The sequence below is a fragment of the Heliangelus exortis genome, chromosome 20 (genome assembly GCF_036169615.1).
Source record: "Heliangelus exortis chromosome 20, bHelExo1.hap1, whole genome shotgun sequence".
NCBI lineage: Eukaryota > Metazoa > Chordata > Aves > Apodiformes > Trochilidae > Heliangelus > Heliangelus exortis.
In genome coordinates this window covers 4,732,644-4,750,604 of record NC_092441.1, presented here as the reverse complement: position 1 = coordinate 4,750,604, position 17,961 = coordinate 4,732,644, and the positions used below count along the sequence as shown (strand labels likewise).

The 17,961-nt window shown below is 34.9% G+C and overlaps 1 protein-coding gene across 5 annotated transcripts in view; it reads left to right on the top strand.

Annotated features, from left to right (window-relative positions):
* STXBP4 (syntaxin binding protein 4) overlaps positions 1-17,961 on the top strand; it is a 58,942-nt gene that overhangs the window by 6,775 nt on the left and 34,206 nt on the right. For 4 of the 5 annotated variants that reach the window (XM_071764369.1, XM_071764367.1, XM_071764366.1 and 1 more), the window contains 15 exons: positions 2,821-2,894; positions 3,085-3,180; positions 3,874-3,943; positions 4,221-4,295; positions 6,568-6,683; positions 7,216-7,345; positions 7,480-7,612; positions 9,699-9,805; positions 10,178-10,358; positions 11,159-11,225; positions 13,450-13,532; positions 14,027-14,123; positions 15,449-15,561; positions 15,797-15,883; positions 16,290-16,355. In XM_071764369.1, coding sequence (XP_071620470.1) covers positions 2,828-2,894; positions 3,085-3,180; positions 3,874-3,943; positions 4,221-4,295; positions 6,568-6,683; positions 7,216-7,345; positions 7,480-7,612; positions 9,699-9,805; positions 10,178-10,358; positions 11,159-11,225; positions 13,450-13,532; positions 14,027-14,123; positions 15,449-15,561; positions 15,797-15,883; positions 16,290-16,355 — 1,488 coding nt within the window. In that variant the 5' untranslated portion in view covers positions 2,821-2,827. The remainder of the gene's footprint in view (positions 1-2,820; positions 2,895-3,084; positions 3,181-3,873; positions 3,944-4,220; positions 4,296-6,567; positions 6,684-7,215; positions 7,346-7,479; positions 7,613-9,698; positions 9,806-10,177; positions 10,359-11,158; positions 11,226-13,449; positions 13,533-14,026; positions 14,124-15,448; positions 15,562-15,796; positions 15,884-16,289; positions 16,356-17,961) is intronic. The other variant, XM_071764368.1, reaches the window with a different exon arrangement.

Genomic DNA, 17,961 nt, shown 5'->3' with positions numbered 1-17,961 from the left:
TCCATCTATTGCTTCACATCTCTGTGTGCTAAGAGCTGGCATAGGGGTATTTGTGCATGACTTCTGTAGAAGTGAGCAGCAACCTCTAATGATTTAATTTCTGTATTTTTCTACAGTTAACAATTTTTGCTACGAATCCCAATTGGTTTAGAAGGCTATTTCCTTATTTATACTGTTGAACATGTTGCAAATGTTTTGGGGACAGTATTCTAATATTTAATGAATATTAAATAATGATAACATGATGCTCATGTTGGATTGCTGCTAAATCCAAGTGGGTTTATAGTGAAACTCTTACAGCCCTATTTATGTTATTAGGACTGTGACAAGTAGTTTGTGGGAGGATAACTTACACAGAAAGCCAGCAAGATGTGATGTGCTGAACAAATTTGGGGCATTTGCAGATCCTTGTCTTTACTGTTTATGTAACAAAGGAATTTTAAACCTCCTGTATTGGAGAGGACTGATCTTTAGAGCATAAACAGGACTGAATGCCTTGTAAGGATGTCAGTTCAAGGGGTCAGCCCTTTCCAAGTGTAGGTGGCAACACTGTGACAGCTCCACTGTTTCTGCAATACCTGATTCCTCCCCATTCTCAATTATTAGTTTTTATACATTCTCTGCACCATCCTTACCAGAATATGCTTTATGTTAGGATCTCTTCCTTTTTAAGGAATTGCCTGTTACTTCTGGAAATGTAGAACCTTTCCTCTTGGGTGTTCTGTGCCTTAATTTAATAATTTTATATGGTAGTATCTAAATAGGTTCTGCTGTCTCTGCTGAGCTATGAACTATGGACTTAACATCTGAGATTTGATCCTTTAAGACTTCCTGAAAGTGAACTGATGTGCAAGGTTGAAACAACATCTGTTCTTGCTTTTTTACATTTTAAGAAAAAACTGCTGTGTGTAAACTGGTGACAGAATGCTAGAGCAAAAAGCAGAGCAGCAATAGCAAAAGGCAAGACAGAAGTAAAATAGTGTTCCCTTATTTTAAAGATCACTGTTCCGTCTCAAAGTTTTCAAAGCTGGATACAAATCAGGGCAGACCTGAAAAGAACACAACTCGTATGTTGCCTTTCAGCTTCAAAAAAAATTAAATTCAGGGGATAACTGAAGTAACAGTGCTAGGCAGTAATGCAAAATACATGCTGCTGTAGTGTAGAAATGCAAAAATGGTTTATAAAAAAAAAAAAAAAAAAAAAAAAGAAAAAATTGATAGAGAAATTTCAAGCTTAAAAACTTTTTCTTTCAGAATGTGAGTACATAAAAGCATCTGGGTTCACTTGAAGCCCTCCAAAGGGTGCCTTATGCTTAGTCATGTTGTAGCAAGGTCACACGTGGTCTTGTCAGTGGGCAGATACAATAATTAGGCTTTATCATTTCTTTTTACCTATGAACCCAATACTGCAAGAAATACTAAAGTGAGAATTGTTTGAATACAATGATTGAAGCATAGGCTTCCTGTTAGTTTCTCAGAGATGAATTATTAAATCACCTCTTATGGCCACCCTTTCTAAAGTCAAAGCTGATATTGTAAATACTTGGGGATGTGAGGTTGTGGAACAAATTGATGCTTTTCAGAGCCTTGAAAAATAACCAACTCATCCAGCATTCTTATACAAAACCAAAAGAAGTGGGGATATTTTTTAGAAGCTGGATCTCTTGCCTGGTGCTAGGATTTAGGAACAATTAGACTGTCTGGATTTCTCTCTTCCCTCTGGTGTGGCACCTTTTAATGACATGTCCCCTGGCTTTTGCAGGAATACCCAGTTTCAGGTATGGAGTGGAGGCTGTGTGCTGGATTTGATTGCGTGGGAGGAATTGGGTCACTATGTCCTGCAGTTTGATCCTCTTTTCTTCCCTGCTAATGAATTCTAGTTGTTCCATTTCAGTTCAACATCATGCTCTAGAAAATGCAATTCACTGTCTAATAGGAAACAATATGTAGGTCAAAACAGAAAAACCTTAGTGGTGCTCCTGCTTTTTTTTTAATAGATCTGGTGAGTTGTCTCCAAAAAGGTACAGTGGAAGAATAAAGGAGGAGTGATACCACTTGTATTTTTAATAACAATTAATCTAAATGAAAATTAAAAATGGTAAAGGGTGTGTTGGTTTATAGGAATTCTCAATGCTTTGCATTCTCAGAGCAGTATGCTGGCCACGTTTCCAATGGAACTATAAGTTTAGGTTTCAAAAGTTCAACTTTAATTTGTATTCTTCCTTAATTATTTACAATTGTCAGCTGCCTGCAAAAGACTTACCTGCCTCTAGACAATTTCAAGTGCAATCCTGGTATCTTGTCTTGGGCTAGGAGGGTTCCCTAAGGAGCCAGCAATAGAGTTGGGAAATAAGCCTTTTTTTTTAAAACATAGAAGAAAACAACGTTGAGTGAAGAAATGAGAGGCTAAAAGGAAGAGATTATGCTCATAAATAGCCATATTATGTTCATAATATTCATTAGATATCCTAGGAGATATTTTTTAATACATTGTCTTAGCTGTGGTTTTATTTTAATATTTATTACCTGATCTAAGACATGATGTATTATCTTGCCTGAATGCTAAACTGGGATTTTGTTATTATTTAATTCTATGTATACAGTGTTTTATCTTCCTGTTGTATATTTGCTTTGGAGAGATTGATTCTTCACTGAGGGGAAAGGGTGGTATCAGAGGTACTGGACAATATAAGGCTGTCAGTTACAGAAATCTTGTTTTGCTTTGTTAAAAACATGACCTGTGTGATTTCTTCTGTGCTAACATAGGTCTGCATACTTTTCTGTAATTAGGGGTTTAATGACTTTTATTTTATTCCCTAGGACTATTATGGGCCCACATGGAATCAATCGAGCTGTTCACCGCATTTCTTTTTCTGATTGTCAAAATGGATTAGGTAATGTGCTTGCACTTTCTGTTGATTCAGAGTAAACCAAATCTAAAAGCACCTGGTGAGCTTTTCCAATTCACATTGTCATCAGTAGAAGTTTAATTTATCTGGTTTTTTATTGATTTGACTGTAAATCCATTCAGCACAGTAGGTGGGATAACCAATTTCTTGCTTGTTTCATTTGTTTGTTCTGCAGGAGTTAAAATTATTGGAGGTTATCGGGCACAAACAGCAGAAGATTATGGGATTTTCATAAAGAGAATTCTGCCTGGAGGGGTTGCTGCTGTAGACAGTAAGTAATTTTAAATTTTCTTCTTGCTAACTTCTTACTAACTTACTTCTTTGCATAGAAAAAGCTGTCAAAAGAATTCTCCTTTATTTTACCTTGTAGATAAGGATATTTAAATAGCAAGGTTTAGTCAGGATTCATGGTGTTGTGGCTTACCTTAAAATAGAGAAATGAAGTTTGGACCCTTCATGGCCAAAAAATTTAATACTCAGTTCTTGATATTGTATTCAAATCTAGATATGGCTGGTGTGAAAGCAACTGGTAGTCTTTCAGCACTGCTAAGTGAGTGTTGAGAAGATAAACATCTTTTAATTTGTAAGGTGTAAGAGTGGTGTTTCCTTCACAGAACCATAATTTCTAGTGAGTTCCAACTTTTTTATTTTTTGTAAGTAGTGGTTTAGATGTTCAGTTTGGAAAGAATAAATTATACTGGGTAGAGTTTGCAGTAATAAAGTTACAGAATCTAAGTCTCTCCTAGGTCTGTATATGGAGTTTTCTGAGCTATTCTGTCATTAATAATTCTGATAGTTTCTAGTCTTATGACAATAGCCTGGCTTAATAAGGATCAGAACCTAATTTGCTAAAAATCTTAAGGTTTTTTCATTGCATTAGATCACATAAAATTGAAAGAAAAAGCACAGTTTGATTACTGTGATATAAACATGTTCACCACTTTCCTGTTGGTTTTGTTACCAGGCCGTTTGCTCACTGGTGACCTCATTTTGGATGTCAATGGAGAAAACTTAATTGGAGTAACCAATGAAAAGTATGTTTGTACTGATTACTGAATGTTTATTAAAGCTTTAATAATATATAATGTATATTACATGTATCATAATATTTTAAATAATGTTATAATGTATAGAATATTAGAATATCATTATAATTTGTGCTGTTCTGCTGGCAAACTTTTTTTCCTCTGTATGTGGCAGTCAAAATTATTAATTACATTAAGAATTTGTTCTTTTTCCTGCTCTTTTAGCTCTGTGTGCTCCTTGGCAGCACCCTGATACATTTATTTGACTCTTTTTCTCCCCTTGCAGGGCTGTTGACATCCTGCGAACAGCATCAGCATCTAATCACATGTCTCTGCTGGTTGCCAGAGATGAAGAAGCAAAGTAAGAGAAAATTAAAACATTGTTTTATCCTCAAAACTAATAAAAACTCTTTAGCTAAGGTTAGGTTTGCATATACTTTTGTTTTAGTTGAGTTTTAATCACAAAATTGCATCGGAGATGACATTTTTCTCTTTTTCTGAGGCTATTTTTGTCAGATTACATATTGTGAGATTGTTTACATCAGAGTAGCAAGCTCAGGCCAGTTTCCATATAATGAGGAGACTGAGTTGTTATCTTACCAGCTAATACCAGTAAAAACTATTTGCTCTGATAATTTTTTATACTTGTCACATTTTAAAATAGTAAAAAAATGAGGAATAGTACCACCAAACTGTAGAATTTAAGCTGAAAAAAAGCAGATATAATTGCTGTTTCCCCTCAGAAGTTTGCTTTTCAATCTTTAATGAGCTTTGAATTAGTTTGGATAAATTGGTTAAACTGTTCACTGCAGCAGGTAGCCCAAAATAATTCCATTATGAGGACATTTATATTAAATATTGCTTTAACCTTGCTCTCTGAAGTTAAGCATCTAAACCAATATTGTCAGAGGATCATCAGAAAATTCTGTGATCTGGGTCTGTATCCCCTTTTCTCTGAAATCTCCAAGGGGAAATGCCTGTTATGTAACTACATTTGATCATAATTCCAAGAGTATTTTCTGTTATTTGCATTTCCTGGGATTTTCCACTGGCAGGGTAATCTCTCCATAAAGGAATCCTCTCTAATTTCCTTTAGCCTTTCGTCCAGTTTAAGCTTCCTTTTTTTTTTTTTTTTTTTTTTTTTTTAATTTTTTTTTTCATTTAACAGGCATTTAAATCTCTCTGTAGCCTCTGATCTCTCCTTTTTTCAGGCTGCCTACATAAATGTGAGGTCCACTCTTAATCTGCTTTTATCTAAAGCACAGTGACCTAGTTCCTCTGAACTCCCTGAATAATTAAAAGCCATCAGTCCTTTCACTGTCCTGGTGGGGTGCCCAATGGCCAGCACACAATTTGCCTCTATGTACAGCCCCTCAGACTCCTGTGGATTAATGTCTCAGGGCTGTACATTCCCTTGCCAAAAGATTATTTGATATACACTCAGTTGGGGTTGTGTGTTCCCTCTGTCTGGCATTAATTTAAAAAAAATATTGACATTTTTTAAAGAAAAATATTGCATGCAGCAGATTTCTCTGCAGTCACTGGAATTACTATGGAATTATGTTCCCACCAATTACTTAATTTCTGTTCTCTCTAATTCTGTAATATTAATTTGCTGATGGTTTTGGTTACATAATTCTGATTATTTATATTTTTTGATCTATGATCACTGAGACACTCATAGCTCATATAAACATTTTTTATTAAATTGGGCTGCATTCAGTATTAGATTAAGAGTGTTTGTTTTCTCTTAACACATGATGAGGGATGGACATCTTTGCCACTTTTAAAATTGTTTTGCTTTTGTCAGTTCATCACATTATAATTGGCTTATGCAAAGAATTTCTGCTTTTATTTTTTATTATTGTGTTTTTTGAAACATTGCACCTGAGCAGGAATTGCTCTTTATTTCATCTGTCAGTGATTTAAAAAAAGTATTATTGTAATAAAAATATAAGCACAACCCAAACTCATACAATATTTAATATATAATTAATATATATAACATATAATTAATATAATTAATTTATTTATATGATTATTATATAATTATAATTAATTAATTCATATAACTAATATGAAATTAAATATACAATGAAATAAACTGCACATTTCTGAGAAAACTAAGTAGCAGTTAAAAATTTGCATCTCTCACTCATTCTTAGGCAATTAATTAATATTTCTTCTTTCTGCTTTTTTGTGGTGCCACAGCTTTGTTTGCCAGTCTCTTCTGGCTTCTTTCTCAGCACAGTTGAACTAAAAACATTCCTTAACAATATGAGAATGTGATAGGTGTATAGTGTGATTCCTTCTGATATAAATAACTTGTTCTGGACGTAAAAAGACAATGTCTTTTGATCTGTAGCTGATTCAAATTATGAGGTTTTTCAAGTTTTGAAATCCAGGGTAAAGAGAGGTGATAATTCAGCTTTTCTACTGATACTCTGCTGCAGCTCCATCCACATCCTCCTGCATTGCACCATCTTCCTTGTCCCTTCTGAACATTTGTCAGAGCTTTCCTCCTTCAGCTGAGGCTGAGCTCCCTTCTCTGAGGTAGAAACAGCAGCAGGCTGCAAAGGGTGCATTCAAACTTCTGCCAGATGCTGATGGAAAGGATCTTTGTGTTGCCACAGGAAAGAATTTCACGACCTGATGGATAAGTATGGCTCTCACAGTGGTACCAGCTCTGCAAGTTCTCCAACACAACTCCTGGCTGGTGAGAGGTTGCTTCCTATCCTGACACAATCCTGTAGGCAATGGTCATATTTCAGTGGAGCAGAAGCTTAGCTTTAAAATTCTTCTCATTTGGGGGGGGAATATACTGTAGGAACTGGCTGAATGTCAGGCAGAACACACATCTTTACCTACAGTTTACTCTTTAATTTGTAATCCTAACATGTAACTTGCCTGGTTTATGTGTAATTTTCTCCAGCTCTTAAAATATATTATCACCTACTTGGAGCAGTTTCAATCAATAAATAACATGAGAGGCATTTGTAGATTAAATATATCATAAGATTTCATAGTATTAATAACATTTTTACATTATTAAAACCATGAATTCTAATCTTTCTGGAATTGTTTTTGCACCCAGTTTGAAAAAAAAAATATAATTGCTTTCTATGTTTTAAAGAATTATTCTTGTAACCTGTGAGTTTCTTTTGGTTATTTGATTGCTTGTAGTTTGTTTTCTAACTTGAAAATTGAACTTACGTAGTTTGAAACTTGGTGCTTTCCCAAATCTGTGTTTTATTTCTTTTTTCGTTGTTTCTTTCTTTAAGCAAAATCTACAGACAGCATTTCTTCTGGCTCATCCTCAAGGTCACAGAGTCCTCAGTTGCATCCAAAGGATAATTTCATGGCCACGAGCAGAAACAGTTCTGTCCCTGCATCATCTTCAAAGCTGGCAAAGTAATTTCTGAAGCTTGACTCTAACTGAAGTACATTTGGGAAATCACTGAGATAAATGTACTGTATCACTCCAGTCTTTATTTGAGGATCTAGCTCTATGAAGTGATTATACTTTTCTCTTTTCCTTTTTTTAGGGATAGTGCATTTCAGATCATCTCTGTCTGCAAAGGAACAAACCTGGGTTTGAATATTGTAGGAGGAATTAATAGAAATGAAGGGCCCTTGGTATATATTCAAGAAATTATCCCTGGTGGTGACTGTCATAAGGTAATGACCTTTTTTCTCTCCCCTCCCTCTTCAGTCACCTGGTTTTTTTTCTGGTTTTTTTTTGCTGAAGAACCTACTTCAGCATTTTATGTATACAGTTAATTTTAAATACAAATATTGTTTGTACAAGCTTAGTGCTCTCTCCTTAAAGAGAGTTGTCTGATTGCATCATAGCACAGTTACATGGTAATGAGAATTAGTCATGTGTTCTTTTAAGATAAATAAGGATCTTATTCCTCAGTTTACACACATGAAAGTAAGAAATGAGCTTCAGTAGAAGTTGCATGATGCAAGGTCAGCATGGATAGGACGGAGCTACAGGTTACATCTCTTTTTTTTTTCCTTGGACATTCAAAAAATGTTTTTTCCCTTGGACTTAATTTAAGTGGGTCCTTGCAGTTGGAAGGCATTGTGTAGGCAAATGATATTCTGGTAGTGCAGGCTAAAAGGATGTATGAATCAGTAGTGATTGCTGGTTAAATTTCTGACAAACCCAGTATGTTTGGGAGAACAGGAGGGTTTGCCAGTTTTAGAAGGTAAATATCAGAACTGTCTGGTTCAAGTGCTCAGACCTGTTTAATCAGATCTCTCCTTTTGCATCCTGAGTTACTGATTGTTCTGCTGTGTGGATAACCAGTTAGTGCCTGTTGCCAAGGATATGAGTTAATTCCAGAAGGAATGGAATTGTCCCAGAACAGTCAGCACCTATTTGTGACTGAATTTTTGTAGATTGAAGTTAATCCCAGAATGCCAGGATGGAAGAGAAAAATGCAACATTTCTCCAAGACATCTTTTAGTGGATAAATAGTAATAATTCTTCTTTTGTTTTCTCCTATTTTGCTCTGGCTTCCAAAGCATTTCTCTCATTGTAAACATATACTTCACAGCCTATCATACATAATTGATTGACTGAGTCATTAATTTGCAGTAGGTTTTAATATTAGCAATATTAGAGGTAATTTCCCCATCTTGCTTGCCCTGTTGAGGAAATCTGTTGCTAACATATTTTAAATTTCTGCCACACGAGGGCAGCATTGAAGTGGTTATGTTGTGACAGGCTGCGTGCAAGTGAAGTGTAACATCTACAATTTTTTGTTTAATCAAAACCAAAACAGTAAGAGCCAAAAAATATGCTGAAGTCCCTATAGGTTCATAGGCTTGAAATAACACTGCTAAAATGGTGTTGTATGGGTGTTAAATATTTAAAATTATACTGTTCTTGCAAACATATTTTACTTATTTCTTCTTCTGTACACAGTGTGTTTCACGTGGTCACATTGATTCTGTGATTAATTTCTTGAAAGCTGAAGAACACAGACATGTTAGGTGTAATTTTGTGTGTATTAATTTACACAAATTCATAACAAGTAGGTGAATTACATGAATTTTCAGGTAAATTGTTGAGGCCTCTTTTAGAATGTGAGTAAAGAAAGCTTTATCTTAGTGGGAAATCTAGCCTAGCATGTTTGAAGTCTTGTTTTACAGTATCTGAGACAGAAATGTGATATGTTCCTGTGTTGGTGGAAAGTTTACAATTAATGACAATGAATGACAATTGAGAATATTACTTCTATCTTGGTTTTCACTGGTGAATTCCTAATGGACTGATCTGGTTTTGTGATTCAGATTAATATGGCTACCAAGTGCCTGAAGAAGCCCAAGAACATTTGGTTTGGAAATACAAATTTATCCAGCTCAGAAGTGAATTAATTACAAAGAAGCTTCCTGTAGTCAGATGGGTTGAGACTCCTTGCTGGAAAAATCACTCTGTGTGGCTTGGTTATTTATTTGGAGTTTCTTTAATACAAAAATATATCTGGGTCCAAATGTCTTCTTTACACAACACCTGAGATCCTTTTGGTCTGATGAAGCCTCTCTAATGACTGCTGTCATGGTGATGAAATCATTGTTTTATCTCCTGTTCATTTCTGGAAGATCATCAGGCAAAATATGTAACCATTCTTGGTGTTTCTTACCTTAACAGCTCCTGAGGAAGATGTAAAAGTATTGTGATTATACAGTTGTTTCTGTAATATTAGCAGTTAACATAAACCTCATGAGTTTGGGTTTTTATTTTTTATGTTAGGATGGACGACTGAAGCCTGGAGACCAACTTGTGTCCATAAACAAGGAGTCAATGATTGGTGTCTCCTATGAAGAGGCAAAAAGTATAATCAACAGAACAACAGTGAGGTATCTGTTCCTGTCAAACCACCAACCCTCCAAAATGGTTTCTTGTGTCTTGTGTACATAGAGGAAATGAAAGACATATTTATTGTCTTAAAATACTAAATTCCAGAATTATTTTTTTTTTAGAAGAAAGCCCGAAGTGCACCCTCCAAGTGTGTAAAAGTGCAATTCTTCTGTGCCTTTGAAAATTAAAATAAAAATAATAAAAACCAAACCACACATTTTTTGCCTTTTTTAATGCAAGGGGATAGAACATCCCTTTAGAAAAATAAATAAAATCACACACAGGGTTTGGGAAAATGTAATTTTTGCAAGAATAATATATCATCTTATGAACAGTATGCTATATAATATGTTCAATTCTTTTAATTTTAGGTTTGAAAGTTTTTGGGAGATAGCTTTCATCAGACAAAAAAATATTCCCAGTTATTCAGAGAATCTGCAACGTCCTTCCAGCCTCATAAGGTCTCCTGTAGCATATGGACAGCAGCAGCCTGCAGTTGGTCCTATTACATCTCCTAGTGGGAAACTTGGATCAATGGCCACTCCAAATGCTGTGAGTATATTACTCCTCTTAGTATAAAGTGAAAAAGTGGTGTTTTGTTTTTCTTAATTATATTGGAATTTCAGAATAGGGTTATTTTAATTCAGTTTCTATTCTAGTAAGAAAAGGACTTAGTCTTTTTCATGCACAATAATACTTCTTTCAAATATAAAGGCTTTTCCAGAGGACAGACTGTGTAACAGTAGAATCAGAGTCCTAGCAGGATGTTTTTCCCCCTTTTTCAGCAAAGCAAATACTGTTGCAACTCACCAGTAGTGCAAAGTAAAGTTGATGATAAGGAAGCAGGTTTTAAATATATTCTATTATTTAAACCTATTTCTATTATTTAAAAAAAATATTTCATTTTTAAAACTAAATATTTTTTTTATTAACAAGAGAGAATAAAAAGTTTCACGTCAAACACGACGTCAGAACGAGCAATTCTCTATTTTTAGATTTGTACTTAAAGCTCCTGCCCATTTTTCTTTCCAGTTAGAGATAAAGATATTGAAAGAGGTTATCTAGAGATACTGTGCTGTCTTAATCTGTGGAGATATTCAAAACCCAACTAAGGTTTTCATAAGACCCTTTTTCATAAGCTTTTTGGATGCCATTCCTCACCACCACCACACCTTCCATTTTTTCCTTGGGCTGTTTTGATCCAACCAGCTCTATTTCTCCTCCTGATCTTCCATTCTCTCCCTCTCTTTTACATATAAAATGTGTTTTGCTATAACACACATTATTTCTGGTTTGGCATGTGATCTATTTTTTAGAAATGGCATTTCATGACTTTTGATTTTCTTTCCTAGATGGAAACAGGAGTCAAGGTGGGAGAGCAATCTCCAGACCGCAGCCTCACTGATACATCTGCCACTGGTAAATGCTGATTAAATTCCCTGCCATGCTTTTTTTCTTCAATAAATGTCAGACAGAAAGTAGTACATAGTGAGACTTGATAGTCTTTATGGAAAGGAATATTGCACTGTATTTACAGTACTAAGAGAGGACTGAGATCAATGAATTGTTTAGTAGCTTCTGTCGAATATCACGTGCATTGGCTTTTAACAAACAGCTGAAACCCAACAGAAATGAGTGGTCACAACATTTGCTATACAGCAGTAGTGATAATAGACTCAGGAGAAACCAGATAATGAAGACTCACATATAGATCAAGATTAGGTTGCCTTGGAAACTGCTTTCTTGACTGATGAGTTTCTGTGGATGTATAATACTTGCTTTTTTTTTTATTTATTTATTTTTTTTAATCTGGACAGCATATTGGGAGGATAGAAATAACACCCAGACCTCTTTAACAGTCTGAGTGGTTGGCTGACTTCCTTGAAGGGTGATCTGGCTGAATGTGAAGTTTTGAATCTGGAAATTTGTAGTGTTGAATACACCTGCAGTTTAATGATCACACGTTTTTTTTTTTTCATCTAGATTACCATAGCTAAATCAGAAGAACAAGACAAAAAGCTATTTTTTAATATATTCAGAATTTAACACTTTTGGTTAATATAGTGAAATACACAGGAGCTTCATTGCTGCTCAAAGACATCAAGAAGGCCACAGTTTCTTAATATATCAGAGTAGTGTAGAGTGTAAGGTAGTAATGGACTGTTTCTAGGCATTTTTCATTTTATTTAATAGCATATTTTAATCAAAGGTTCTGCTTCTTTTATGCTGCCCTTTTTCAAGGATAACTTTAGAAAAAATTAAGTAGCTCTTAGATTATTATTTTTAGTGCTTTAAGAAAAATCAGCATAATTTTGATAAATCCTTGGACAAGATAATACACAAAGGCTTCTCCATTCTGAGCTGGAAGGAAGTTTGCCAATTCAGATGAGATTCTAGCTCACTGATTCAGAATTTAGTATAGCATGTGAGAAGTGTTAAGTGTCAGAGATTTTCAAGATGTTTTGGTTTATGCTTTTGGCATGTAAAGAGAATGTAAATTACTTTGAACTTGGAAACAGATATGCTGTGAAACTAAAAAAAAATAAAATTCTGTGCAGTTCTTTCTGTTCCCTTAGAGAGAATCATAAACTGCAAGGTCCTTTAGTATTCCAATGCTAGTTTTGGTTTCTGTAGCTCTCTAATCCATTAATGAAATAATGAATTGAAACCTAGATTGTATTTATAAATAATGAGCACAAAACAAGCCAGTGCATTTGTTCTGTTTACATACATCTAAAATCCAAAGTAACTATTAGTTAACTGCTCCTTTTCCCTACAGTAATCAAAGGCTTCCAAAGGTTGCTGCTGCTTGTGTTGTATCCACAGCTGTATCTGAAACATGACAAAGCTCTGGCTGCTCTTCTTGAGTTCCATTAAAACTAAGCACATGCACCAAAAAAACCCAATTATTCTGAAATATTGAATATGGACTGGTTAGAACTGGAAGCTTCTTTTCCTTTCCTTGGCTTAATCATTTGCTCATGCTGGACATAAAATAGATGAACCATAAGTTATTAATGCAACTAGCTGAAACTGTGGAAATTTGAATTTCTGATGATAATGACTGGAGAGCAGGGGATGATGGCTTAGTGGATGGTAGATCTTGGAGGAGTTCCTCCCCAGGAAAAAAACCAGGAGGCTGCTGGAACCCAGTCAAAGCTACTTCTCACATCCCTTAGTTGGTAACAGGTCATTCCCTTGCTTCCCACAGTGTTTTCTAGCTCACATGGCATGCTTTGGGGAGCTGTTGGTTATACTGAGAGTATGTCTGGAAGGTCTTTCTTGGGATTCATAAGTGTGTTTCCTACTCTGTTTCCAAAGTGACTGTGTATCTCTAAGAAAATACCACAAGTAGAAGCTATAGGCCTGGGGAATTGCTCCATTATTCCTAGTTTCTTTCTGGTAATCTGCTACTTGTCACTTTCTGATGTGAAAAATAATTTTTGTTTATTTTGTTAATTTTTGTTTATTACAATTAAGCCATTTAAAAAAAAAAAGTCAGCCTAATATTAACACATATTTGTGGCAAGTGAGTATTTAGCTGGCATCCATTTCATGAGCAGAGCTTCAGAACAATTTTTTCAAAGCAACATTTACAGCTGGATCATCATTACTGCTTTTTTTTTTTTCTTCTTCTTCTTAGTTATTGCCTCCAGCCAGAATGAAAATTATGAGCTGCAAGGAAAGAACTCTACTGTTTGTCTGAAAGCAGAAAAGCTGGAGAGGGTAAATACTGAATCTTTTGAGTTTTTCTTTCTCCCCTTCATGATGTATCTAAAACATCTGGAGACTATTTCTAGGTTGACAAGCTTTAAGGTATAAACTGAACACTGGATTTTCTGTCTGGGTAGTTCATTCAGGTTGCAGGCCAATGTTTAATTTATGTATTGGGCAAATTACTGTTTTTGTTACCAAATTAGTGAGTAACTCTTCTGGGACTCTAAATATCCCTTAGGATTTTTAAGACAGTTGTTAAGGACAAAGGGGTTTCTTATTGCACTCATCTGTATTCAAGGTTAAACAATATCTGAACATCTCTCAGAAGGAAAAGTCACAGTGTCTCTGGAATAAAAGTGTTATTAGTGTGTACTATGATACAAAGGCTCTTTGAAGTATAGCTCTTTAATTACACCCCATGTCCCTGCAGTCATTAGCCCTAGTCCTTTCTTTTTTTTTTTTTTTTCCCTTTTGTGTCTCCAAAATAAGTTTTCTCCTTCCAGGCATTGAATTATCTTGGGATTCAGCTCACAGATGAACAGCAGCAAGCCCTAAGGCAACAACTTCAGAAAGATTCTAAAGGAACAGTCTCTTTTGGAGGTACTAATTTGTTAATTATCATGGAAAATAATGAAATGTAGGAATACAGAAATAATAGATAAGTGTTGATATATTTTCTGTAGGTATTGGGTTGTTGCTGCAAATAAGGTGATACTTTGAGGCAAGAACCTTATTCTACCATACAAAAAATATAATTGGAATTCTGAAATTAAGTAATTGGAAGGCAAATCTCAAATTTATCTATTAAGTGCAGCCTTCAGAAAGTTTTGATTTTTATGCTCACACTTTCCTAAATTTTTGCCCTAGCAATCAGGTACTGCAATTGTTCCAAAATTTACTTAGGGAAGTATTTATGATTAGGCTTCTCAAACTGAAATGGCAGATCACTATCTTGTTCAGTTTGTGAGAAGTAATAACATTTCAGTTATTGCACAGAGATCTGCATGGAGACAACCATGCATCTAACCCCCTTCTGATGAGAATGAGTTACTTCTGGTGGCTGTGACAACTTCAGTAAGTGACACTAATAATGTAGGAATATTTTTTGTAAACTGTGAGACATATGATAGTTCTGATGCTAAAACTGATGAAAATTTCTCATCTGAAGTTTATGAAAAACAGCATCAAATATTACTACATCAAAAATAGTTTTTTCTGCATAACCAACCAAAAAGACACTGGATTTAAGTACCTCATCAAGAAAGATACTGGTTCTTCCTTCAGATTTTATGGGGTGTAAACAACCTGACTGTTTAATTTCCACTGTTCTGTTGTATTTAATATAGTAGAAATTTTTTTAAACTTTTAAAATGAATGGTAGGCTCAGTGTTTGTATTTAGAACTTTCTGCTTGGTCAACATCAATTTTACCAGCTCTTTATCAGGGGTTTAAAAGAACCTGCAAAGGAAACTGAGCTGTTTTTTTTTCTTTCCCTGCAGAGATACCATGTTTCTTGCTAAGGTCAGTTTGTTGGAAGGGCAGGTGCAGAGCAGGTGTTCAGAGGTTTTTACATTTTCAGAGGGGTCTGCCAAATGTAGAGCATCTCTAAGCAGGGACTTTGAAGCTGAACTTCACACCAGCTTTTGTTTTCTTTTCTCCTTCACAGCTCAGTTCAGGGATATTTCATCCCCCAAATATGTTTTGAACATTTTTGCTCTTACTCTCACCAGCTTTACCAAATGTTCCTCTTCTGAAAGATGTGCTGACTTTGATATTTTCCTTTAAAGAGCTTCTGGAGGGCAGATGCTGCATTTATAAAAGATAACCATACGTTGTGATACTATAGGTGTGTTGCATCTGGGGAAGCTGCTACTAAACTGAACTTGGGGACTACAGCAACAAAATATAAACTGGTTTTTTTTTAGATTTCGTTGAGGTTTCAAGGCATCTGTTCTCTGTCCAGCTGAATGAAGCACATGATGACCAAAAATCTGTAACATTTGGTGTCAATGAAATCACTGACTTACTGGAATCACAGGTAAAATATGTGCCTGTACAGTGCTCAACTGTTGGGAAGACAAGTGGTAGAAAAATTTTAAAACATTTTTAGTATTTTCAGAACTTTATGACTCAGTTATTTTTAAATAATTTTGTTATTATTGTTTTAAAATTAAAATTACCTTGTTTTATTAACAAGACCTTTTAAGAGAAGATATTAAAGCACATGCAAGATGCAGTTATCAGTGCATTCTAACATGTATTTAAATACACAGTCTGTAACCTGTGATTCTCTGGAGGATGACATGGAAAGTCTTAAGAAAGAAAAAAATGAAGCTTTAAAGGAAATCAGCAAATTAAAGGTAATGCTTAATTTTTATTTGCTTTAAGTTATTCAAGAGGGAGTGTATATAGTAATTTACTGGTTTTCTTTTGAATTTTATGTGTAATTTTTATAGCATTTTCTGTTTGCCTTTTAGTTTTGTTAGGACTTTTGAAATCTAACCTTTTGAAAATAGTGTACCTACAACTTCTGTTATAAGTAGGGGGAAGAATAGTCAATGTTGAAAATAGCTTTACATGTATTTTAAGTTATACATTGTTAAGTATTTATACATTGTATAAATTAAGTATTACTACCTGTAGCTTTGAGAGAGGTGGGGTTTAGGAATACAGGACTTTCTCTTTCAGAAACAAATTATTAACATAATAATAACAATAAAATAATATTAATTATTTCTACCCTTATTTTTTGTTCATTTTGAATAGGAAAAATTGTCTGAATCTGTGAATTTACAGAAACAGTTAACAGAGGAGCTGCAGATAGTCAAGCAAGTATGTTGAAGTTTCTTAAAAATATAATTACTCTTAATTTTTATATATTTTTTTTTTGTGGAGAGGACAAGGGAAATGATACTGATTTCAACACAAAGTGGTTCTTCTGTTATTACAAAGCTTTTGGTTAGAATTTTGGAATATTGATCCTTAGCATTTTAGATCAGTATTATTTCTCTGCTGTTGAATTGAGGTAGGAACCCTAAGACAGGCTGAATTGGATAATAATGCAGTAATACCTGAGTGGTTGTGAAGTGTTCTTGAAGTGATTTTGTTGCTCTGATGCTGCATCTGCAGCCCTAACTTCAGCTGCTTGGTCTGGCAGCCAGAGTCTTTGGTAGGAAAAAATAACTGTACTTCTACCTGATATTTATCAGGGAAAAAAATAGTGGGAAAATCTTTGTGGGGAATGGCTTGGCTCTGTCTCCATTTAAATCTCTAAATATGAAAGAATCGCTTACAAAATTTAGCCGTATGGCTCTTAATGGAAATTTCCAGTTTTAAGCAAGGAAGCCGGACTTTGGAGGAAGGTTTGAAGTGGCAGCAATGACCATTTTCTGCCACGCGAGGCCCTCGTACCTTTATTTTTCTGCTCAGTGCGGTCGTAGGGCAGTGGGAGGCAGCTCCGCAGTGCTATCAGCCAGGGGATAAATACTCTGATTTCATAGGAAACGTTTTAAATAACTGCTGAGAAAAGGTTCCACACAGTGAAATGAAAGTGACATCATAAAGTCAGTTTTTCCGTGGTGTATTTTCAAGGGGTTTATATATATTTCTGTAGTTCAGGACCAGTGTTGATGCTGAGATATATCATGATATGAGGTTTTAAAAAAAATTGAAAAATGGCTACTGACAGGACAAATTGCCATTTAGCTCAGGAGGATGCATTCTTGCTTGAACTGAAATTAGTGATATGAGTTAATGAGTACATTATGGAGCCTTAATGGTCTGATTAAAAGTAAACAAACCAATTTAAGTATGTACTGAAAGCCTTTTGAATTCAGTAAAATTTAAACTATAACAAACAAACAAAAAAACCATACATTAAAAAAAACACAACGTTTTTTCTGGGGAAAAAAAAGAGTTTTCAATCAGGATTCTGGGTAGCAGTGAGATACAGGAGAAGCTTTTGTGGTGTTTCTACTGTTTCCTAATAGTGAACTGCAAAGAGTACAGCTTAATTAGGACAGTAGTACAAATACTCTATTTAATGGATGTGTTTTGTTAGTACCCATTCATTAAGTGATGATTGAATCAGTAGCTAGCAGGATAAACAAACTCTTAAAATTAGAAATATTGCTACATTTGAAATGAGGGAATGCTGAATTTCTAATATTGGTCAATGGCAATTGGAATATATTAATTGATGTATTCTTTGAGATTTTTTTTATAGCACTATCCTTAGGTCTTTTTTGAAATCATACGGAAGCCAAAATTGGCATAAAACACAGAAAGGAACCCTTATGTACCTGAAATCTTGTTGACACTGGTGGGGGCCCCTTTCCTACCTGAGCAGGAGAACCACAGGGCCAGCTTCAGGAACTGTAGAACTGGGAAACCTGATGGGATCCTTTCCTTTGTGCCTCTCTGCTCTTACAAACATCTC